At 43.8% G+C, this 26,357-nt stretch overlaps 1 protein-coding gene across 2 annotated transcripts in view; it reads left to right on the forward strand.

The window, feature by feature from the left end:
* Positions 1 to 26,357, forward strand: part of ADK (adenosine kinase) — a 580,063-nt gene that overhangs the window by 550,236 nt on the left and 3,470 nt on the right. For both annotated transcript variants that reach the window (XM_038744078.1, XM_038744079.1), the window contains exon 10: positions 5,560 to 5,646. In XM_038744078.1, coding sequence (XP_038600006.1) covers positions 5,560 to 5,646 — 87 coding nt within the window. The remainder of the gene's footprint in view (positions 1 to 5,559; positions 5,647 to 26,357) is intronic.

Consider the following 26,357-nt stretch of genomic DNA (forward strand, 5'->3'; position numbering starts at 1 on the left):
TCAGGTTGGAGCGGACCACCACGGAACCTCAAGCCCGACCCCTGACTTCATATCAGCCTACACCTCGTTCCACTTGTGGCCATGCTGAAACAAAAGTGGGAATGTGTAATAATAATAATGTAATAATAATAATATTTGTTAAGTGCTTACTTGACTCCTGTCCACATGTTTGTTTTGTTGTCTGTCTCCCCCTTCTAGACTGTGAGCCTGTTGTTGGGTAGGGACTGTCTCTGTATGTCACCACCTGCACTTCCCAAGCGCTTAGTACAGTGCTCTGCACACAGTAAGTGCTCAGTAAATATGATTGAATGAATGAATGTGCCAAGCACTGTTCTAAGCACTAGGGAGATACAAGGTAATCAGGTTGTCCCACGTGAGGCTCACAGTCTTAATTCCCATTTTACAGATGAGCTAACTGAGGCACAAAGAAGGGAATGACTTGCACTTTTTTTTGATGGCATTTATTAAGCACTTACTATGTGCAAAGCACTGTGCACTTGTCACTCAGAAGACAAGTGGCAGAGCCGGGATTACAACCCCAGCCCATCTGACCTCCAGGCCTGTGCTCTATCCACTAAACTAGCTGCTTCCCTGTTACTTGGTCTGGGCTCAGGAGGTGAGTGGTATTTATGTTGCCCCTACACCCAGAACACTTAAATTACATTAACCGCCCTAAAGCAAGCCACCAGATGGGCTACCACTGAACGTTTTCTTTTCAACCATTTTATAATAGGAGTCTCTGCTAAGTAAGTAGTTTAACTACCGTGGGGAAGTACAAGTTGGCAACATATAGAGACAGTCCCTACCCAACAGTGGGCTCACAGTCTAAAACAGCCTTCTCCCTAGGGAAGGGCGGCTTTCACTCGGCCCATCCGCCAAGCTAGCCCTCTTCCTCCCTTCAAGGCCCTACTGAGATCTCACCTCCTCCAGGAGGCCTTCCCAGACTGAGCCCCTTCCTTCCTCTCCCCCTCGTCCCCCTCTCCATTCCCCCCCCATCTTACCTCCTTCCCTTCCCCACAGCACCTGTATAAAAGTTTGTACATATTTATTACTCTATTTATTTATCTTGTGCATATCTATTCTATTTATTTTATTTTGTTAATATGTTTGGTTTTGTTCTCTGTCTCCCCCTTCTAGACTGTGAGCCCACTGTTGGGTAGGGACTGTCTCTACGTGTTGCCAACTTGTACTTCCCAAGCGCTTAGTACAGTGCTCTGCACACAGTAAGCGCTCAATAAATACAGTTGATTGATTGATTGATGGATTGATTGACTGCAGTGGTAGCAGGGACCCTCACCTGTAAAGTACTGCTTGCAAATTAAAGGGAAAATTGTGACAGTGTATTCTTCAATCGATCCTTGGGAAACCTTATTGGGTTGGATCCAAGGAGCCTAATTATAGCCCATAGCATCAGTATCAGTAGGAATCAGTGTGAGAAGCAGCGTGACGTGGTGGATAGAGCTCGGGTCTGGGTGTCAGAAGGTCGTGGGTTCTAATCTCAGCTCCACCACTTGTCTGCTGGGAGAGCTTGGGCAAGTCACTTTACTTCTCTGGGCCTCAGTTACCTCACCTGTAAAATGAGGATTGAAACTGTGAGCCCCATGTGAGGCAGGGACTGTGACCAACTTGATTTGCTTGTATCCATCCCAGTGCTTAGTACAGTGCCTGGCACGTAGTAAACGCCTAACAAATCCCATCGCTATTATACTATATAATTATAATATCATACAATTATTATAATGTATTATTATAGAATAATAATAATAATCAGCGTGGCTTAGTGGAAAGAGCATGGAGCCAGAGGTTGTGGGTTCTAATCCCAACTCCGCCACTTACCAGCTGTGTGACTTGAGGCAAGTCACTTAATTTATCTGTGCCTCAGTTCCCTCATCTGTAAAATGGGGATGAAAACTCTGAGCCCCATGTGGGACAACCTGATTACCTTGTATCTACCCCAGCACTTAGAACAGTGTTTGGCGCATAATAATAGTAATAATGATAGCATTTGTTAAGCGCTTACTATGTGCAAAGCACTGTTCTAAGTAAGCGCTTAACAAATACCATCATTATAATTATTGTTATTATTATTAATCCTGACTCTGCCACTTGTCCTCTCTGTGACCTTGGCAAGTCATTTAACTTTTCTGTGCCTCAGTTACCTCATTTTAAATTAAGGATTAGGACTGTGAGCCCCATGAGGGACATGGACTGTGTCCAACCTGGTTAGCTTGTATCTACCACAGCACTTAATACAGTGCCTGGCATGTAGTGAGCACTTAGTAAATACAACAAAGAAGTATGCCCAGTTTTCTTGATATGCCAAGCCCAAACAGGCTCACATCGTTGGAAGAAGATTCTCTCATCTAGTTCTAGCTCAATAAATGCGATTGAATGAATGAATGAGAGCGAGCCAGGGAAAAGAGGGCTTAATCGGAGAAGGCCTCTTGGAGGAGATGTGACCTCAGTAATACTCTGAAGGTGGAGAGAGTGGTGGTCTGGCATGATTGGAGGGGGAGGGAGTCAGAGGCTATGGGGAGGATGTGTGAAAGGGGTTAGCGTCGAGAGAGACGAGATTGGCACACAGTGAGTAAACTGGCACCAGAGGAGCAGAGTGTGCGGGCTGGGCTGCAGTAGATTAGTGAGGTGAGGTAGGAGGGGTTGAGCTGATGGAGTGATTTAAAGTCAATAGCGAGGAGTTTCTGTTTGATTTGGAAGTGGATGGACAGCCACTGTACTGAGAGCTGGACTAGGTACAAGCTAATCAGTTTGGACACAGTCATTCATTCATTCATTCAATCATGTTTATTGAGCGCTTACTGTGTGCAGACCACTGTACTAAGCACTTGGGAAGTACAAGCTGGCAACATATAGAGACAGTCCCTACCCAACAGTGGGCTCACAGTGTAGAAGGGGGAGACAGAGAACAAAACAAAACATATTAACTAAATAAAATAAAGAGAATAAATATGTACAAATAAAATAAATACATAAATAGAGTAATGAATACACACAAACATATATACATAAATACAGGTGCTATGGGGAGGGGAAGGAGGTAAGGTGGAGGGGGGAAGAGGGGGTGAGGAAGGAGGGGGCTCAGTCTGGGAAGGCCTCCTGGAGGAGGTGAGCTCTCAGTAGGGCCTTGAAGGGAGGAAGAGAGCTAGCTTGGCGGATGTGCGGAGGGAGGGCATTCCAGGCCGGGGGAGGACGTGGGCCGGGGGTCGACGGCAGGACAGGCGAGAAGGAGGCACAGTGAGGAGATTAGCAGCAGAGGAGCGGAGGGTGCGGGCTGGGCTGGAGAAGGACAGAAGGGAGGTGAGGTAGGAGGGGGCGAGGGGATGGACAACCTTGAAGCTCAGGGTGAGGAGTTTCTGCCTGATGCGTAAGTTGATTGGTAGCCACTGGAGATTTTTGAATCTTAATCCCCATTTCACAGATGAGGTAACTGAGGCCCAGAGAAGTGAAGTGACTTGCCCAAGGTCACACACCAGACAATTGGCAGAGCTGGGATTAGAACCCAGGTCCTTCTAACTCCCAGGCCCATGCTCTATCCACTAGACCAAGCTGCTTCTATTCACGTCATATTTTAAAGGAAAATGCATTCCATTTCACCAGCAGTTAATTTATTTTTCTAATAGATACTCTGTTAATAGCTTACTAGATTATTTTATTATTGTTGGTTAGTATTTGGGATGAACCACTTTAAGGATACCTTTCAGCTCTAGTTAGACTTTCAAAAGCTTTGTGGTCAGGGTAATTTAGTCCAATAAAATGCACTGTGATAAAGTAGCAGTTACTCTCCTGCCATCTTGATATTCGCTGAAGGAAAGTTCTAGAGCAGGGCTGGTCATTTTTTTTTTTTTTAATGGTATTTGTGAAGCAGCATGGCTCAATGGAAAGAGCATGGGCTTAGGAGTCAGAGGTCATGGGTTCAAATCCCGGCTCTGCCAATTGTCAGCTGTGTGACCTTGGGCAAGTCACTTAACTTCTCTGTGCCTCAGTTACCTCTTCTGTAAAATGGGGATTAAGACTGTGTGCCCCACGTGGGACAACCTGATCACCTTGTATCCTCCCCAGCGCTCAGAACAGTGCTTTGCACATAGTAAGCCCTTAACAAATGCCGTCATTATCATTATATAGAGACGGTCCCTACCCAACAACGGGCTCAGTCTAGAAGGGGGAGACAGACGACAAAACAAGTAGATAGGTGTCAATTCCATCAGAATAAATAGAATTATAGCTACATACACGTCATTAATAAAATAAAGTAATAAGTATGTACAAATATACACAAGTGCTGTGGGGTGGGGAAGGGGTAGGGCAGAGAGAGGGTGATGGGGAGGGGAGGAGGAGCAGAAGAGAAGGGGAGACTCAGTCTGGGAGCTCTCAGTAGGGCTCTGAAGGGAGGAAGTGAGCTAATTTGGCAGCTCATCGCCATGGGTCAAAAATCGGGCCCGTGGGTCAGATTTGGCTACCAAATTGGTTCCCTGGGGCCCACAGACTGGATCTGAGCATCAGCCCTCACAGCCAGGAGCTGGGATGGCTACAGCAGTTGGGGGTTGCTGACTAGATCTGCAACAGACTCAGGGTCCGTTTTTGGGCCATGGCAGGCGCAGGCCCAGGCACTTCTACCTCTCAACTCCCCCTCTCCACCACTCTTCAGCGTGACCTCCGGGAACGTTATGTGGGCTGCCCTTAACGGGTTAGGAAAAGACTCGAAGTGGCCTTCTGCCCTCTCTGAGAGAACTCACTGTTTTCATATTTCAATCATTCATTCATTCAATCGTATTTATTGAGCGCTTACTGTGTGCAGAGCACTGGACTAAGCGCTTGGGAAGTACAAGTTGGCAACAGAGACGGTCCCCACCCAACAGCGGGCTCACAGTCTAGAAGTGGGGGCCGGAGAACGAAACAAAACATATTAACAAATAAAATAAATAGAATAAATATATGTTGCCAATTTGTACTTCCCAAGCGCTTAGTACAGTGCTCTGCACATAGTAAGCGCTCAATAAATACAATTGATGATGATGTAAAAATAAAATAGAAGTAATAAATATTAAGAGCTTACTATGAGCCAAGCACTACGGTGGATACAAGCAAATCAGGTTGGACACAGGCTGTCATTCATTCAATCATATTTATTGAGCGCTTACTGTGTGCAGAGCACTGGACTAAGCGCTTGGGAAGTACAAGTTGGCAACATATAGAGACAGTCCCTACCCAACAACAGGCTCACAGTCTAGAAGGGGGGAGACAGACAACAAAACAAAACATGTTTCATTTTCAGCATTAAAATCCTAACAAAACTTTCTGGCAAATATCATTCTGTGGGAAACAATCATACTAGGGGAACCTAGCTTGGAGTTTAGGAGGACTAGGGAATGAGTCCATTCAAACACATTTTTATTTTTGCTTATAACGTCTTCACAACCAGTCAGTGTTGTTGCTTGACATCTTGATCTCTTTGAACCCTTACTTTGGGACATACCTGTTGGTATTATGCTATGTTAAATGGGTCAGTAAGTTTTGATTGTTTTTTTTTTTGCTTCATTCCAGCCAATGAAGTAAACACTTTCCAAGTCTTGGATCAGGACCAGAGTGAAATCGTTGACACCAATGGAGCCGGAGATGCCTTTGTTGGAGGTACATAATTAATTATCTCACCCTTATTCGAATACAAAACTTTTCCCTTAATCCTGGACATTCCTGCTTTGAAATCTCAGGCGTTTTGCAGACCTGAGATTAAAACTGCCTTTGAAAGTAACCTTTAATGTTCTTTACATCAGCGTCTGCTCCGTCTTTTATGAGGTGTTTATTATTGAAGGAGGAGAATGTGCCGTGTGACTTAAAAGATGATATGTACAGATCCGTCTTGGTCATTTTCATGAGATGAATTGAATCTGTCAGAATAGTGCATGAACAAGCTGCATCCAATACAATATAGAATGTAATCAAGGCCCTTCAGGCTTAAATGTTAATACATTGTTGTTCTTTAAAGCAGGTTGTAGTGGATATTTAGCAGGATGCCAGTAGCTGAGGGTAATATCCCGATAATGGAATTTTGGCAGAGCGTCTGTTTCTTGATTAAGTATTTGGCCTTTTCCATAGGAGAAAGGGTTAAATTTAGCCTTATTTAAACTAAAACAAATGCAAGCCTAGTAGCCATTCATAGAGTTAACTGTTTGGGAGAAAGTGCTGAAAGATGAGGCTGGGAGGGTTTGATGGACTTTAGGTTCATCTAAGTTATTTCAGAAGTGTTTTGATTACTGAAACTCTGGTCAAGTGTAGGATATGTCATGGTTTCTTAAAAGGGGCTATGTGGTAGTTCATTCATTCATTCATTCAATCATATTTATTGAGTGCTTACTGTGTGCAGAGCACTGTACTAAGCACTCGGCAACATATAGAGATGGTCCCTACCCAACAACGGGCTCACAGTCTAGAAGGGGGAGACAGACAACAAAACAAAACATGTAGACAGGTGTCAAAATTGTCAAAACAAATAGAATTATAGCTATATGCACATCATTAACAAAAGAATCATAAATATGTACAAGTAAAATAAATAGAGTAATAAATCTGTACAAATATATGCAAGTGCTGTGGGGAGGGGAAGGAATTAGGGGAGGGGAGGTGGGGAGGAGAGGAAAAATGGGGCTCAGTCTGGGAAGGCCTCCTGGAGGAGGTGAGCTCTCAGTAGGGCTTTGAAGGTAATTCTAAGGGATCCTTCTTCCTATGAATATTGAGGAGAAACAGGCTTATAAATATCAAAGGGAGATGAAAAAGATAGCTTGTGACGGCTTTGGTTTGATATGGTTGATTTCATGATCAGTATCGCCATTCATAAAATGCTGCCATTACTTTGATGGTTTTATAGTTAAGCACTGACTAATAATCATAACTGTGGTATGCGTTAAGACCTTTCTATGTGCCGAGTTTGGTACTAGGCACTGGGGTAGATACAATGCAGTCAGAGCAGACACAGTCCCTGTCACACATAGGGTTCACAGTCCAAGGGGGAGCAAGAACAGGAACTCAGGGCCCATTTTACATATGAGAAAACTGAGGCATGTAGAAGTTGATTTGCCAGGGGCCAGGAGTTTCTGCTCAATTCAGAGAGAACGAGGCAACCATTGAAAAGCAGCATAGCCTAGTCGCTAGACCACGGGCCTTGTAGTCAGAGGACCTGGGTTTTAATCCTTGTCTACTCTCTGACCTTGAGCAAGTCACTTCACTTCTCTGTGCCTCAGTTACCTCATCTGTAAAATGGGGATTAAGATCATGAGCTCCATGTGGGACATGGACTGTGTCCAACCTGATTAGCATGTACTTACCCGTGCACTTAGAACAGGGCCTGGCACATAGTAAGTGCTTAGCAAATACCATTAAAAGGAAATTGGAGGTTTTTGAGAAAACGGAAGTTGTGTGCAATACATTTCAGAGGTAGAGGGAAATATGTCTTGGAGAAGAGAAGGAGTGGAGGCAGGGCGATCAGCAAAGAGGCTGATGTGATAATCAAGCCAGGTTATGAGAAGTTCCTGCGTGGACAGGCATGGTGACCATTTGGATGGAGGAGAAGGGGCATCTATTAGAAATGTTTTCCATGAATCATAAAAACGAAAGCTAAAATAAAAGGTGAAATCTAAACTCGATTTTGACCTGGATTTAAAAAAAAACACAAATCAAATCTTCTCATTGCCTCTTCCCACTTGTATTAATTTTTAAAGTGAACAAAATCATACCCCAGTCCTAATTTTTGCACTTTATTTTTCTCTCGCCACCTTGACTGAACCATCCTCCCAGCCATCTCTGCTTGAGAGCTCCAATAATAGGACCGTGCACTGGGAAATGGAGACAATTCTATAATCTAAACTCAATGTGATTTCCTAATTTCCCAGGTCAGAAGACGATTCCTTGCTGTTGTCCTGCTGTGCTTTGTCACAGCAGGCCTGCCTTTTCACTTGGAACCCTCTTTGTCACCGCCATAGTAACAAATGAAAACATTGAGAACATTTTGTGACAGGCTCTGTCATTGTTGCCTGTGAATCTCTCCCCCGGTGTCTGTCCAGTAAATGGAACTAGGAAGAAAAATCATAACAAATAGCAAGAAAAGGGCCCCAATCAATAAGTTCCCACAGGGCTGTCAATACTGGTCTGTGTTAATCTAATACGATTTAGTTGTATGTTATAGAGCAACTGTTAGGGTATGGACTAGAATCATTGTTAGTAGGAAATGCACCGCTGACAGATCATTGCCCGGGTATCATGTTCCTAGTCCTAGGGCTGAAAATCCCCAGGGCCAGAATTCTTGAGATGAAAGCAACTTCATTAAGTGCCATTAGGTGCCAAAGCTCATCTCAGCACACTTTCCTCTGGCCAATATCAAAGGAACACTCAAAACTCTTATTTTCAAGATCCCAGCCGGAGCTTTAGCAGAGAGAGGGAGCCCTCCATATTAACCACAGAATAAAAATGGATCTTAAATGAGCTTCCTTTAAGGTCCTTTAAGAGAAGCCGCGTGGCTCAGTGGAAAAGAGCGCGGGCTCTGAAGTCAGAGGTCATGGGTTCAAATCCCGGCTCCGCCAATTGTCAGCTGTGTGACTTTGGGCAAGTCACTTCTCTGCGCCTCAGTTCCCTCATCTGTAAAATGGGGATTAAGACTGTGAGCCCCCCGTGGGACAACCTGATCACCTTGTAACCTCCCCAGCGCTTAGAACAGTGCTTAGCACATAGTAAGCGCTTAATAAATGCCATTATTATTATTATTATTCCTTGGCCCTGACGTGATAAACAATTACCCCAGTTATTCCCTCCCTTAATAAAAAGCCTTTTTTTTAATGGTGTTTGTTAAGTGTTTACTGTACTAACTGCTGGGTTAGATTCAAGCTAATCAGGCTAGGGAAGCAGCGTGGCTCAGTGGAAGGAGCCTGGGCTTGGGAGCCAGAGGTCATGGGTTCTAATCCCGGCTCTGCCACTTATCAGCTGTGTGACTTCGGGCAAGTCACTTAACTTCTCTGTGCCTCAGTTACCTCATCTGTAAAATGGGGATTAAGACTGTGAGCCCCATGTAGGACAACCTGATCACCTTGTATCCTCCCCAGCACTTAGAACAGTGCTTTGCACATAGTAAACTCTTAAAGAATGCCATCATTATTATTATTATTGTTTGACACAGTCCGTAGCCCTAATGGGACTCACAATCTGATTCCCCATTTTACAGATGAAGTAACTGAGGCATGAAGAAGTTAAGTGATTTGCCCAAGGTCGCACACACACGCACACACACACACACAGCAGAAAAGTAGAGGAGCCAGGATTAGAACCCAAATCCTCCTGACAGGCTCATGCTCTATCTACTTCTCATTTAATCAATTAATTAATTAATCTAACTCTTGGGAAGCTATCCATTTTCAGAAAATAATTTGGGTTAAAAAGTGGCATTTTAGAGAACAAAATGATCCATTGTCATCTTTTTGCACCTAAATATATCTCTGATAGTCATTTCTTATTTCTAATAATAATAATAATGGTATTTGCTAAGTGTTTACTATGTGCCAAGCACTGTTCTAAGCACTGGGGTGGATACAAGGTTATCAGGTTGTCCCAAGTGGAGCCCACAGTCATCGTCCCCATTTTATAGATGAGGTAACAGAGGCACAGAGAAATTAAGTGACTTGCAGAGGGTCACACAGCAAACAAGTGGCAGAGGTGGGATTAGAACCCACGTCCTCTGACTCTCAAGCCCATGCTCTTTCCACTAAGTCATGGATTGTACATATCTGGTTGATTTGCACCCATTGATTTTCCTTATTCTTTTCAGGTGCCACATTTCTGCTAGTGCAGATTGGTGGCCCCTCTTCCTCCTCTCCCCCATTATCAGAATGGAAGGGCAGAACACCCCCCTTTTTCCTGTTCAAATTTCAATTCATGTGTGTCTGTGGTTTGTTTTAGTCTATCCTAATTTAAGTTTGGAACCACAAAGCCAAATCCTCCATTTGAACTTGCTGACTAGTTACCGATAATATTTCAGTACCACTCTGTTTATCTTTTCTTTTTCCACTAGCCACACCCCAGGGGGAAAAAAATCTATAAGACTTTTCCACCTTTCCTGTCTCAAGAGGAATTTTCTTAAGACCAACAAGGCAGAGGACATGCCCTACAAGCAGGAGTTTGCATTGTTGCGATAGTCACAGTGTATATGAAATAATCAATATAAAAAAAAAGAGGTTCTTTCTATCTCAGGCTTCCTCCGACATTCTCAGTGGCCTAGAAAACTGACACGACACCTAATTACCGAGGCCCCAACAAAAACTCCAATAAGCTGAAGTTGAAAAGATTCAAATTGGTTGTGGGTGATTTCCCTCTACGTTTTCCTAAACGTAGGAAATGTCTGTGAGGATAAATGTGTGTACCTCTGGGAATTACCCAATTCCCTTGGTGCTGGTTAAGCTCTCCCAAAGAGACTGAGGTTATCAAAGGGTTTCTCTCCCTTGTCCTAGAAGTGCAGTACCCTGAAGAATTTCTCAGAGGAATAACACTCCAGTGATTCCCTGGTGTTTACATTTTAAGGGAACATAAATAGTTAAGCGAGATCAAAGGATCTCCGATGCTGGAATTTGGGTGGTTTGGAAGCACGAAAATGAAGTTTGGACATTAGACCCTTAACATCTGAATCATCAGATATTCCCACATTGCTGTAATTAACTACTATTTTTACATTCTAAGAAAATGTTGGGAAAACCGATCCCCCATTTTATTGCTTATTTGTTTGCAGAAGATTTACTTAGTGAAAACACAGGTAAAATATCCTTTAAACAAGTCATGTTTCCCAAACAGCTGTGAAAAATTCATTGTTGGGAATGGAGTTGAAACATGAGATAAACAGTACGCTTGCCAGTCGCCTCGCCAAATGGTTACTTTAAACCATGCCTCTGGCCTGTAATATTCCCAGCAATTAATACTGCTCTCTCGTAACAGTGCCAAACGTTAGGTTATCTAGCGGTAGACTTTTTTTTCCAACAACCTAATAGACGTACTCTGTAAATACATTTTGTCTTCCCATATGCCTGGAGAGAAACAACAGAAGCGATCTGTTATCTATTTTTCACTCGTATAATATTTATACCTGGATAATAATTATCTCAACAAATCCTGCTGGTTTTATGGCATCAGTGAAATTATGGCTTTTGATGCACTAAGTGTTAAGATAATTGCACTTTGATAACATCATAAGCGTTTGAACTGGCAGTCTGTTTCCCCATTTTACATACTGTTGGGTATACACGGTGCTGGTAGCAGCTGAGCTGTCAACAGCCTTTGCCTGCCAGGTGGATGAGGTGGCAGGGATTCTCAGCACACTTCTGGCGACGTCACTGCTGTAACCTATCATCCCACTGAGAGATAAATGGCAAGTAGAAAACTGACATATTTTTGATTCTCCTTGCACCACTCCCCGGTCCTGGACCTAGAAGAACCACATCAAAATCAAATGTGAAATCAATCAATCAGTCCATAGGATTTCTTGAGCACTTACTGAGTGCAGAGCACTGTACTAAGCTCTTGGGCGTGTCCAGCACTACAGAGTCGGAGGGCTTGAGTTCTAATGCCGGCTCCGCTATTCATCAAGGCCCTACTGAGAGCTCACCTCCTCCAGGAGGCCTTCCCAAACTGAGCCCCTTCCTTCCTCTCCCCCTCATCCCCCTCTCCATCCCCCCCATCTTACCTCCTTCCCTTCCCCACAGCACCTGTATATATGTATATATGTTTGTACATATTTATTACCCTATTTATTTATTTATTTATTTTGCTTGTGCATATCTATTCTATTTTTTTTATTTTGTTAGTATGTTTGGTTTTGTTCTCTGTCTCCCCCTTTTAGACTGTGAGCCCACTGTTGGGTAGGGACTGTCTCTATATGTTGCCAACTTGTACTTCCCAAGCGCTTAGTACAGTGCTCTGCACACAGTAAGCACTCAATAAATACGATTGATTGATCTATTCCGTGACCTTGGCCAAGTCACTTCACTTCTCTGGGCCTCAGTTACGTCAGCTGTAAAATGGGGATTAAGACTAGGAGCCCCACGTGGGATGGGGACTGTATCCAACCCGATTCGCTTGTCTTTACCCCAAATCTTCGAACAGTGCCTGGCACATGGGAGGAAATTAACAATTGCCATTAAAAGTAAAAAAAGTCAGTAGAACCGTTCCCTATCCACCAGGAGCATACAGTATGGAGGAAATCAAACAGATTTCCAGATTTTCACATTGGGACTTCTCAGTAATAATGCTAATAAATAATTATGGCATTTGTTTAGCACTTACTCTGTGCCAGGCACTGTTCTAAGCGCTGGGGTAGATACAAGGTCATCCAGTTGTCCCATGTGGGGCTCACAGTCTCAATCCCCATTTTACAGATGAGGGAACTGAGACACAGAGAAGTCAAGCGACTTGCCCAAAGTCACACAGCTGACAAGTGGCGGAGCTGGGATTAGAACCCATGACCTCTGACTCCGAATCCCGGGCTTAATAAGGGCTGTGCATCAGCTGTTGTCTATAGCTGCCCTTCAAGTTGTTTTCTCAGGGGAGCAGATATTTCAGGGATTGTCGGATGTACTTCTGATCGGTCAACAAAAGCGTCCGTAAGAACTGAATGTTGGCAAGCCCACTAAACCAATATGCTACACTTGGAATAGTCAAACCCAGCCAGAGCTAATTGTCCTCGAATAGTTCATCTTCAGTGAAAACAATAATAATAATAATGGTATTTGTTAAGCACTTACTATGTGCCAACCACTATTCTAAGCACTGGAGTAGATACAAGGTCATCAGGCTGTCCCACGTGGGGCTCACAGTCGTAATCCCCATTTTACAGATGAGGTAACTGAGGCACAGTGAAGTTAAGTGTCTTGCCCAAGATCACACAGCAGACAAGCGGCGGAGCCGAGATTAGAACCCATGTCCTCTGATTCCCAAGCCTAGGCTCTTTCCACTAAGACACGCTGCTTCTCTACGCGATTTTGTACAAAATACATGATTTTGGTAAAGAGGAGTCGTCAGGGCCCAGAGAGAGGGATATTTTACCCATTTGCCCCAGCCTAGTGTTTGTCAGAAGTTTTTTTTGTCCCCCTCTTGTCTAGTATAGGTATGGTTTGGATTTTTATTTTAATTCTCATTTTACATATTTAGCACCGCAGGCCGTGTTAAAGGAACTGTATGGTTGAGAATCGAAACCCATAAAAGACAGGAAATTCAAAGTTAAAGTTCTCACAGCCATGCCTCAGACTATTTGTGTGCTGTGGCTGAGTTATGGTTACTGAGGTAACCTTTACTATGAGTTAACTTCCTGCTTCTGTCTGTAAAGTCGCAGCGGTTGCAGCACTGTGACACACCATTTTTGCTTGTGATTTCCTTGTGCACGTACCTGCAGTCACACGTCTGACCTTGGTTAAAAGATCATTTTTAAATTATATTATGCTAATTCTTGTTGATTTCTTGCAAAAAATGGGTGGGCTGGAGAACTTGAACAACACTTTTCGGGTAGTCCACGACCAATCAGAAATGAAAACAAATTACCCAAAATCTGCAGAGAGAACAAACAAAAAAAGAAAAGAAAAAAAATCTCTTTGCTGGGGAAAACCAACACTTTTTCCTCATCTGGAGAGACTAAAGTGCATAAAGGAATTTCCTTCCAGATGTTGGCCCAGTGCAAAACTTTAGGCTCCAAAAAATCTAACTTAATGGATTTAGTCATCCAAAGGGAATGGCATCACCCAAAGAATTTGAAAGTGAGGGATGTTTCCTCAATCAATCAATCAGTTTTTACCAAGAAAAGTGTAGATAAACTACTAGAACGATTGCAGGTGGAGGCGGGCCATTCTGGGAGTGATGTATCCATGGAGTCGCTATGGGTTGGAGATGACTGGGTGGCATAAGACAAGATGAGAGCACTTACTATGCACAGAGCAATGAAAAAGAGCTTGGGGCAGTACAACACGGTCAATTAACCGACACGTTCCCTGGCCATAACTAGCTTACAGTCTAGCACACCTTTCCATACAGACCAGTTCCATCTTGCATGACAATGGGGGATGGGACGCTCTTTCTCTCCCTTTTTAATGAGATATAACATCTGCTCCCAAATCCTATTGCATAGTTTTGGCACGGAAATGTAAACAACGTCCTTAAAATGTTTCAAACTTACCGAAAGACTTGGTTTCCACCAAGATGAAATAAGAGGCTGGCAAGGACTAGCCTTATTTATCTACTTCCAAAGCCAGGGAAGAGACAGACAGACAAAAATGTGTTTATTTTGACAATGATTTCAGCCTGAGGTAGGGCACGGGCTACACTTATGACATTTGGGGTTCAGTCTGCAGGTGCCCTCGTCTGTGTTTAAGATGTGAAATGTTTGCAGGTTGAATTCACTATCACAGCTCAGCAGATACTGTTGAATCTATCAGCCCACAAAAATGTTCCCCACGCCTTAACACGCTTTCCTCCCACACTAAAATATCTGATGGCAAAGAGAGCATGACTCAGGGCTGAAGGGCCAATTTTCGATTCTGCTTGCAACTGACTCTACTTTTGAAGCTCCATTTCTTTCAGTCCATGGGCCTTTGGGGCCCAAACCCACTTGCCTGGCTGACTTACTGAGAATCCACGTAGCCTATAACTATCTCACTTTTGACAGTCTTGGATGTCCTGAGAATCGATTTGGTTTACAGCTAGACTTCATAGCACGGAGAAGCTCTATGTCTCAATATCTGCAATCCGACACAGGAAATACCTCCTCAGTGTAAAATCTTTCTTTTTGGCAAAACGCAGTAAGCATGAACTTCCCGAAGGCAGGTCACAAAACAAGGCTAAGAAATGACCAGTCACACACACAAAATGACCAATCACACACAACACACACACACACACACACACACACACACACACACACACACACGTCACACACCAAGAGTTGAAGAAACTGTCCAGATGCAAAGTGGGTCCATGAACAGGAAGGCAGACGATGCGTTGGTGATGGCAGTAAAAGCAAAAGCTACTTTGCTTGAGTGCATGTTTTATGCAGCCTTCATATAGCTGTTGGAAATGAAAGAATGCTCTGAAAATAAGAAAACTGCCCCTGGCTGGACCAAGAATCATTTTTTGAGGAAGGAAAAATGCTCTTTCCAACCCTCTTATTAGTGATCTCACTGTCCTATCATACTTGGGAAGGAAAAATATTGACATTTACCCAACTGTTGGCTCCAGCCTTCTGATCTCCTGCAGTTTATTTTTATAACAATCTTATCGACGGGCCTCTTACCCAGCTCTCTAGGTTTAACTGAGTCGAGTCGATTTGTTACCTCGGCTTCAAGTAGCTGTTTGAGAACAAGCAAGGCATCCTAATAAAGCTGTAACGTGTTTACTGAAACACAGTATTGATTTTACTTGGAGAAGGAGAAGCCAGTGCTTAGCACGGTGTCAGGATGGATGAATTCAACTGCAGTTTTTCATTGTCATCTGTCATGGTTGTGAAACACTAAGTAAAGCCACTAGAGGGTAATTAGAAGTGCCAGAAATTTAGCCCCTAAAATCAGTTAACCACTTGGGATTTTTGTAGCTTAATTAGTTTTTATTAAAACTTTCCTCTACTAATAAAGTCAGGCGCTTTTAACTGTGCTTTCAGCTAGAGCAAGATTTCAAGGTTGTGACTTGTTAGATATATGAATTTAATGACTGTGGGTTTTTTAGACTCTTTATTTCCATGGTAATTAGGCTAGCACTAGAACACAATTAGAGCAAAGTCTAATTCAACAGAGAGCTATCGGAATGTTCTTGTATAGCAGAGATGCTGGTTTTTCCTGAAAGATAAGGAGGGAGTGGACAGAGTTGTATTTTTATTTTAAGGAGAGTTTGTTTTTCACAGCTGCTAAATGACTGTGCTCATTGTGGGCAGAGAATGTATCTGTTTCTTGCCATATTGTACTCTTTCAAGTGTTTAGTACAGTGCTCTGCACATAGAAAGCACTCCATAGATACGACTGAATGAATAAGTGTGGCCACCCAACCTCACCTGGTCCAAAGAACCAGCGGAACATTACAAGCAGAGGTGTCTTGGGTTTGGCCCTGGGCTCTTTGGGATTTGGGGTTCAGAGTTGTTACCCTCACGGCCTCATCATAACCCCAGAACGAGCTGTTGGGTAGGGACTGTCTCTATATGTTGCCAACTTGTACTTCCCAAGCGCTTAGTACAGTGCTCTGCACACAGTAAGCGCTCAATAAATACGATTGATGATGATGATGATGATGAGCGCACGTGGCCGTGGCACGGCCAAAGGTTATGGGTTATGGGTTATGGGTTCAAATCCTGGCTCTGCCAATTGTCAGCTGTGTGACTTTGGGCAAGTCACTTAACTTCTCTGTGCCTCAGTTATCTCATCTGTAAAATGGGGGTTAAGACTGTGAGCCCCCCGTGGGCCAACCCGATCTTCTTGTAACCTCCCCAGCGCTTAGAACAGTGCTTTGCACATAGTAAGCACTTAATAAATGCCATTATTATTATTATAAGTGGAGGGAGCTGAGAGTAGAACCCACAACCTCTGACTCCCAAGGCTGTGCTCTTTCCACTAAGCAACTCTATTATTAGTTGCCCTGGCCTGAGGTCAGCGGTCCTGGAGACGACTAATCCTGAGAGAAAGCAAATGTGGGTGGGTGGTATTGTGTTTTGTGTGTTGATGGTTTTTTAAATAAGTTCTAAAGTTTGGCCATAGAGGATTTGACACCCCTCCCCATCCTCCCCTTCCCCCAACTCTCTAATAGCTCTGTATTGCTTTCAAATGCATCACTTCCCTCTTCCTCCCTCTTTCCCCTAACCCTTTCGCAATTCAGCCAGAGCCCAGCCTGAATAGCTAGCGAGGGAGCTTATGACTGGCTGCCCGGTGACAGGTTCTTAGCAGCTGGGATGTGACAGGAAAACCATAAAAAGGTGCCGGGTTGGGCGTGTTCTCTGCCTTAGAAATGCCCTTTCAAGGTTCTCAGAAAGACAGTTGACAAATTCTGCGGTACACGCTGTTGCACCTCAAGTCATGAATATTTGAGTTCCCCAGCTAGCGTCGGGTTGTAAGTTGCCTGAGAGGGCAGAGACGTTTCATTTAATTTTTCAGGAGGCAGAGCGGGACATGGGTCTGAAGTGGGTGTGTTTAGTTCCTTTTGCTGTATTAAAGTTCAAGGGAGAAATCACATTTCTCCCAATGAAATGTATTTTTAATAACAAAATTAAACCGTCCTCGCGAAAGCATCACCCAATTTCAAAGCCCCACTGGGGCCCGAACGCGGGCGGTATTTCGGAGATAACGGCTGTCCGACTGAATAGCCGAGACACCTGTGACACTGATGCTCGTGGGGCCCAGAATGTAATCTAGTTCCAGGGTCATTTGCTGAGATTCTAACCCAAGCTGTCATTTACACATGGCTAAGCCGATAATAAAGCAGTTGGGTTTACAACCACATTTCCTCCACTGCCACAACCATAAACAGAGGTGGCTCTGGAAGGAGCAGATGTGACCCGGTGGAAGAGGTGGCTTTTACTATCCCATCCCCTGCCTGGGCCTGCTATTCCAGACAGCGACGGGAACAGCATCGGGAACCCGCCAGTTGGCTGCCACACTTCTGTGGAGGAAGCATAGTATGGGTGCAGTGGAGGTTGCCATCGATAGAGAGGGTGAGAGGTCTGAAAAGTCTATTACAGGAGACAAATAGCCGTTTGAGGAGAGCAGTCAGTACAATTTAGGAAATGTACGCAGGGGATTTTGAAAGGCATCGGGCAGGACGACAGCGTAGCAAATCTTAAAAAAGAGACTAGCCCACACGAGGGGCTTTCCCGACTCCTCCGTCGCACCCCTCGACAGAAGGGAAAATAGGACACCAGCAGCAATAGCCATTAATCATTAGATAAGCAAAAACGATGACTAGTTGCTTGTGTCCTATTTTCCTTCCCTGCTAATCTTACCTCTTGCCCTGTCCCTCTTTCTCTAGGCTCAGTCCTTCCCCCCACCCTGGGTCCCTGGACTGCCTTCATAATTTCTGCACATGCAGTAAATTATTTTAACGCAGTTCGACTTTCTAAGTTGTATTTAGAAGATGTGGCTTTGACATCCTATGAAGAACCCAAGTTGTGCAAAGATTCCCCCTCTAGACTGTAAGCTCATCGCGGGCAGGGAGCGGTTCTACCGACTCTGTTGTATCGTACTCTCCCAAGAGCTTAGTGCAGTGCTGCTCTGTACACAGTAAGCATTCAATAAATACTGAGTGCTAACTGAGTACAAGGCATTGTACTAAGCGCTTGGGAGAGTTGCTCTGCAGTAGAGTTGGTAAACGTGATCCAGTGGGGGATCAGTGCAATCCGGTGATAGAGACAGACATTGGAAATAAATTGCAGATATGGGAATCGGCAGAGTGTAGGGATATGGATATAAGTACTGGGGATGGTGAGTATCAAAATGCTTTAAAGGGTACAGACCTAAGTGCCTAGGTGACACAGTTGGGAGGGCGAATAGGGTGGGGAAATGAGAGGTTAATCATGGAAGACTTCTTAGAGGAGATAGGATTCTAGTAGGGCTTTGAATATGTGCTGAGCTCACGAGTTTAGCTGACCCGAAAAAAGTAATTGCAGTGCATGTACATCATAATAAAAAAACTAGGCTTTTTATCCTAGTGTTTTTGAATTTCTGGTTTGGCATACACCACATAACTTAGTGCCCTGACTGCATGTCACTAAAATATAGGTGAATGCGAGAATGATGGTAAACTCTGGATGATGTGAAAAGTTAGATTGGTGACCTGAAAAGAGGCTGTGAGCAAAGGTTGGACTGCAGTTCAAATTTTTTGATTAAGGAAATGCAGTTAATGACAGAGTTGTAGTGAAATATTACATGGGCTTTACTTTAATTACACAATAACTCCTCTAAGAACAATGGTAATTATTAATTGACATTATCATCTCTTCTTTATCTCTCAGTACTATGTAATTAACTTGCCACGACTGTATACTGATAAGGCTTTTTGTAGTATTCCTGTGTATTGAACCTGGACAAGCCTTCAGAAGAAGGACTCTCACAAAATCTTAGCAATTAGGGATGGAAAAAAATATATCTGATCATTGCATCGAGCATCCCTGAGCCTGAACCGGATGAGTCTTTGAGATACTGAAATAAATCCGTTTAGAAAAAAACTCTTTTGAAAGCTTGGCATGACATGCCCTTGCACCTGTGGTTCCTTCATCACAAATCCATTTATTCAGTCGTAGTTATTGAGAGCTTACTGTGTGCAAAGCACTGTATTAAATGCTTAGCTCTCCCATCCTTCAGATTCTTAGTAGAAACTATTGGTGCTGACTCCTTGGGGGCGATGGGGGTGACTGTCCCTGATTCCTTTCGTAGCTGGACTCCAAGCCTTGCGTATCCCAGTTAATCATACCTATTGAGCACTTACTATTTGCAGACCATTATACTAAGCAAGCGCTTAGTACAGTGCTTTGCACACAGTAAACACTCAATAATGAATGAATGGGAGAGTACACTGCAACAGAGTAGGTTACATTCCCTCTTAAGAGTCTCTGATAAAACCTGACAATTTCCAGTCATGGTTATAAAGATGCAAAATAGCAGCTTTTTAGCCCTCCTCTTAAAATCAGGCATGCTTCCTGTACAGGCTTGAAGGACAGACATGGTTGGAGGAATGCAGGCAAGGCTAGGGTTTGATAAGTCAATCAATCAATCAATTGTATTTATTGAGCGCTTACTGTGTGTAGAGCACTGTACTAAGCACTTGGGAAGTACAAGTTAGCAACATATAGAGACAGTCCCTACCCAACAGTGGGCTCAAGTCAGTTGCCTCAGTGGGATTGGGGTAATTGGGCTGATTGTAGGGTGAGGGACATGGTCTAGATTGGACTGTTGGTGGGCCTGGGGGGGAGGTGGGCTATCCATGGCCCGGGACAAAAGGGAGACAAGGGCTAAAAGCGGTCACGATCGGATGAAGCCCGTTGGGGTAAGAACCTTGAATCAGGATGGCCCTTCTCAACTCCGAATCCTACCTTCAGTTTCCTCATTGTGGTGCAGCTACTACTACTTTCACAGCGTGACAATAGTTTTTGCACTGGAACTGTGAGAGACAATTAGTCAGTTGCATTTACTGAGCACTTATAGTGTGCCACGCACTGCAGAGCACTTGTGAGAGTGCCGTAGAGTATCGCTTAGCAGAAGCTTACAATCCAGTGAACCTCAGCTTTCCCTCCCAGAGCACCTTTGAAGCAGCAGCAGCAGCAGCAGCGTTGGAGGAGACAACTGGTTATAACTGGCCATGCCTAAAACTCAGAGCCATCTTAGCTTCTACACACCTTCAGCGTGAGGGGACAAGAGAGTTGAGAGCAGTAGTGATGTCCATGTGCCCCGCCAGGTCTATGGAGGAGGAAGAGGCTTTACCTGGGAAATGGTTGAGACTGAAAATATCGTTGGGACAAAAAATACACTAAAATCGGTGGTGGTGGGGAGGGGAGAGTGGACCGAGAAGCAAGTTTGGAGATGGTGAGCACAGACAAAAGGCTCAGAGTTGGACATACAGCGAGCTTCATTTATGAACTCAGAAACAGAGCATCACTTTGTGATTTTGAAGCCCATGGTGGATTATGAAGCGCATGGTGGATTTGAAGCCCTTCTCCCCCTCCCATCCCCCCCTCCATACCTCCTTCCCCTCCCCACAGCACCTGTATATATGTATATACGTTTGTTCATGTTTATTACTCTATTTTATTTGTACATGTTTATTCTATTTATTTTATTTTGTTAACATGTTTTGTTTTGTTCTCTGTCTCCCCCTTCTAGACTGTGAGCCCACGGTTGGATAGGGACCGTCTCTATATGTTGCCAACTTGGACTTCCCAAGCGCTTAGTACAGTGCTCTGCACACAGTAAGCGCTCAATAAATACGATTGAATGAATGAATGAATGATTAGCCCACCCGGGTCAGAAAAAGTCAGGGGAGTGAAAAATTGTGAGGCAAGAGTGTTAGAAGGATCTTCAGTGTGGATTTTGAAGCTTTTATGAATGACTGCAAGAGAAAAGTCGAAGCAACATAGTTTAGTGGAATGAGCAAGGGACCTGGGAATCTGAAGACCTGGGTTCTAATCCTAGCTCCTCCACCTGCCTGCTGAGTGACCTTGGGCAAAATCGTTTGACTTCTCTGTTCCTCAGTGTCCTCCTCCGTAAAATGGGAATTGAATAGCTGTTCTCCTTCCTGCTTAGACTGTGAACCTCATGGGGGACAGGGGCTGTGTCTGAACTGATTATCTCATACTTACCTCAGTGTTTAGTGTAGTGTCAGGCACATAGTAAACGCTTAACAAATACCACAGCGTAGCCTAGTGGAAAGAGCACCGGCCTGAGAGTCAGAGGACCTGGGTTCATTCATTCATTCAGTCGTATTTATTCAGCACTTACTGTGTGCAGAGCACTGTACTAAGCACTTGGAAAGTACAATTCAAAGAGAGACAATCCCTACCCACAGTCTAGAAGCGGGGAGACAGACATCAAAACAAGTAAACAGGCATCAGTAGAATCCACATAAGAAGCAGCATGGTCTAGTGGAAAGAGCCCGGGCTTGGGAGTCAGAGGATGTGGGTTCTAATCCCGGCTCCATTACTTGTCTGCCGTGTGACCTTAGACAAGTCACTTAACGTGCCTCAGTTACCTCATCTGGAAAATGGGGATTAAGACTGTGAGCCCCACATGGGACAACCTGATTACCTTGTATCTACCCCAGTGCTTTGAACAGTGCTTGGCACATAGTAAGCACTTAACAAATACCATAATAATAATTATTATTTTAAATAAATAGAATTATTTATATATACACACCTTTAATAAAATAAATAGAATAATAAATATGTACATATATACACAAGTGTGGGGGGGGGCGGGTAGAGCAGAGGGAGGGAGTCGGGGTAAGGGGGAGGGAAGGAGGAGCAGAGGAAAAGGGGGGCTTAGTCTGGGAAGGCTTCCTGGAGGAGGTTCTAATCCAAGCTCCGCCAGTTGTCTGCCAGGTGACTTTGGTCAAGTCACTTTACTTCTCTGGGCCTCATCTGAAAAATGGGGATTAGGACAGTAAGCCCTCTGTGGGACAGAGACCGTGTCTGGCTTTGGAGTCAGAGGTCATGGGTTCAAATCCCGGCTCCGCCAATTGTCAGCTGTGTGACTTTGGGCAAGTCACTTCACTTCTCTGGGCCTCAGTTACCTCATCTGTAAAATGAGGATTAAGACTGTGAGCCCCCAGTGGGACAACCTGATCACCTTGTAACCTCCCCAGCGCTTAGAACAGTGCTTTGCACATAGTAAGCACTTAATAAATGCCATCATTATTATTATTATTATTGCTGGTGTTTCTTAATCTTTCCCAGGCTAGAGCAGGGTCAGATGGGAAGAAAATACCATTAGGAAAAGGAAGAGACTGGCAGGATTTGGCAGCAGACTGAATGTGATTGTTGAATGGTGGTGAAGCGTCAAGAATGCCAAAGTCGTGGGCTTTCTGGGACAGGGAGGTTGGTGAGCGGTGTTGGCTGGAATGGGAAAGATGTGGGAGGTGCTAGGAGACACAGAGATACTGGCAGAATGAGGGTTACACACCTACTCTTTATTGATAAAGCCCAGTTGAGATTTTGCCCAGGGATTTAAAGGTAATTGTTGCTATGAAAATTGTACTGTGAGAGGTTGGGCCATCTTCCTTCCCCCTGATGGCAGCTATTGAACTCAGACTGAGGGAGAGCTGTCCTTGAATTCGGGACTTTACAGTGACTGGAGCATATTAAAGTTTTTTAAAGGCTTTGTTCTTAAGGCATCATCCCTGAAGAGCAACAAATTTCATTGTACCTCTGCTGACGGGTAATTATGGCCAATTGATGATTGAGCTTTCAATGGACCTAATTAGCAAACGCCAGTGGGTAGCTGGCGAACTCTTATTTTCTTTCGTCTTTTAACTTGAAATCAAGCCGTTTAGAATCCTCCCTCAACTCTTCATTGCTTTTTAGAATTTCCGGGTTAAGCAAAACAACGTGAAATTCATAATTGCAAAGTAACTTTTCAAACCACTTTTTTAGGAATTTAGGTTTGAATAAATTGAGAATCTCTAAATATTTCCAATTAATCAATCAATCAATCAATCAATCGTATTTATTGAGCGCTTACTATGTGCAGAGCACTGTACTAAGCGCTTGGGAAGTACAAATTGGCATCACATAGAGACAGTCCCTACCCAACAGTGGGCTCACAGTCTAAAAGGGGGAGACAGAGAACAGAACCAAACATACCAACAAAATAAAATAAGTAGGATAGAAATGTACAAGTAAAATAAATAAATAAATAGAGTAATAAATATGTACAACCATATATACATATATACAGGTGCTGTGGGGAAGGGAAGGAGGTAAGACGGGGGGATGGATTAACCTTATAAAAAACTACATCGCTATTAGAGAAGCAGCGTGGCTCAGTGGAAAGAGCCCGGGCTTGGGAGTCAGAGGTCATGGGTTCTAATCCCGGCTCCTCCACTTGTCAGCTGTGTGACTTTGGGCAAGTCACTTAGTTTCTCTGGGCCTCAGTTACCTCATCTGTAAAATGGGGATTAAGACTGTGAGCCCCACGTGGAACAACCTGATCGCCTTGTATCCCCCCCAGCGCTTAGAGCAGTGCTTTGCACATAGTAAGCACCCAACAAATGCCATCATTATTATTATTATCGGTAAAAATGGCTTTTTATTATAAAACCTTTGTAATCTTCAACTTTTTATTATAAACCCTTGGGGAAAACTCTTCCAACTCAACAAACTACAAGTCCTACAGAGAGCCCATCAGAGGTTGCCCTGTGCCTATATATATGTATATATGTTTGCACATATTTATTACTCTATTTATTTATTTATTTTACTTGTACATATCTATTCTATTTATTTTATTTTGTTAGTATGTTTGGTTTTGTTCTCTGTCTCCTCCTTTTTAGACTGTGAGCCCACTGCTGGGTGGGGACTGTCTCTATATGTTGCCAACTTGTACTTCCCAAGCGCTTAGTACAGTGCTCTGCACACAGTAAGCGCTCAATAAATACGACTGATTGATTGATTGTGCCAGGTAACTGCTCTGGAGGCCCACACTTGAGAAAATATGCAAACAATTGTAAGCTGCTTTGTTGAAACAGGAAAACAGTGTTGCCCAGTGGAAAGAACATTGGGCCTAGGCTCTAATCCTGACTCCATCACTTATGTTCTGTGTGATCCTGGGCAAGTCACTTCACTAATCTGTGCCTCAGTTCCCTCCTCTGTAAAATGGGGATTCAAAACCTGATCTCCCTCCTACTTAGAGTTGAGCCCCATGTGAGACCTGGTTATCTTGCATCTACATGCAGTGCTTGGTTTATAATCAGCGCTTAACAAATGCCCAAATTATTATTATTATTATTATTGAAACTACCTGTCACTTTGGAGCCACCATTTATTTTATTTTGTTAGTATGTTTGGTTTTGTTCTCTATCTCCCCCTTTTAGACTGTGAGCCCACTGTTGGGTAGGGACTGTCTCTATATGTTGCCAACTTGGACTTCCCAAGCGCTTAGTACAGTGCTCTGCACACAGTAATCGCTCAATAAATACGATTGATGATGATGATGATGATATGTGCCTGCACCAGGAAAACGTACAACTGAAGGGGTTTGTGGCCTGCCCAGAGATAAGTGCCTTTATGGAATTCTGTTATCTGGGCAGCGTACAAGCCAACTGATGGGATGATAGGATCAGAGGAAGTGAGAATTCAATGGAGAATCCCTCTCGGAGGAGGTGGCTGTTTGAAGGTTGGGAGAGACATGGTCTGACAGATACAAACGGGAAGAAAGTAAATTTTAATGGGAAGGGAGGAAAACCTAATTGGCCGAGAACACCAAGGAAAAACCGTCTGCCATTTACAAAGTCACTTCTGCAGGTTCAGGAACAAATGACACCAGTGCAAAGGAGGGTCAAGGAGGAGAACCAGGTGCCAAGTTTGCCAAGAACTCTCGAGGGATCTGAAAGGCAAATGGGAAAAGCTTCAAAAAGCAGAAATTGGACCAAATTAGAAACAGGAATAGAACTCAAAGAAATAGCACATTTACGTCAGGACAAAGTTGGAAAAAGAAAGACTGCAAAGGAGGTGCCGCCAGCACAAGATGTAAAAGATAACCAAAAAAATTATTCAGTAATATTAGCCAAAAAGGAGGACAAGGGAAAATGTCACTTCCAAGTAGAACGGAATGGAAAACCCATAATGAATGTCTGAAACTCCTGGTTTTCAGTGTTTGCCTGTTATTCTCTCCTAAGTGCTTGGTACAGTGCTTCATAATAATAATAATAATAATTTTGGAATCTGTTAAAGTTTCATTACATGCCAAGCATTGCATTAAGCGCTAGGGTAGATACAAGATAATCAGATTAGACACAGTCCCTGTGCTACATGGGATTCCTCGTCTAAGCAGAAGAGAGAAAAGCTTTTGAATCCCCATTCCACAGATGAGAAAACAGAAGCACAGAGAAGTTGTGATTTGCGCAAGTCCCACAGGAGGCAAGGGGCAGAGCCAGAATTTTGTTCTGACGTCTTGACACCTGTCCACTTGTTTTGTTTTGTTGTCTGTCTCCCCCTTCTAGACCGTGAGCCCATTGTTGGGTAGGGACCATGTCTATATGTTGCCAATTTGTACTTCCCAAGCGCTTAGTACAGTGCTCTGCACACAGTAAGCGCTCAATAAATATGATTGAACGAATGAGTTAAAACCAAAGCCCTCTGACTCCTAGGCCTGTGCTCTTTCCACTAGGCTACACGGGTTATCATACTCATTGAACACTCAGTAAATCCCACTGATGACTGGTGATGATGATTTGGTGATACTGATGGTGGTGGTGGTGGTGGTTTGGGAAAGGGCACGTAATTTAGCCATCTTTAAAATAGTTCCCCTATTAAAAGCAGAAGCTAATCGCCAGCCCACCTCTGAGATGATTTGGAGTGTGGGTGGCAGGTTGTAGTGGGAGAAGAGCAAGGATAGCAGGTAATGAGCTGATTAAGAGTCGAAATACCAATGGTCAGGAGTTTCTACTTGAAGCAGCCTGGAACAATGGCTAGAGCACGGGCCTGGGACTCCGAAGGTCATGGGTTCTAATCCCAGCTCTGCCACTTGTCTGCTGTGTAACCATGGCAAGTCACTTCACTTCTCTGGGCCTGTTACCTCATCTATAAAATGGGGATTGAGACTGGGAGCCCCACATGGGACAGGGACTGTGTCCAACATGATTTGCTTGTT

The sequence above is a fragment of the Tachyglossus aculeatus genome, chromosome 3 (assembly GCF_015852505.1).
Source record: "Tachyglossus aculeatus isolate mTacAcu1 chromosome 3, mTacAcu1.pri, whole genome shotgun sequence".
NCBI classification, from domain to species: domain Eukaryota; kingdom Metazoa; phylum Chordata; class Mammalia; order Monotremata; family Tachyglossidae; genus Tachyglossus; species Tachyglossus aculeatus.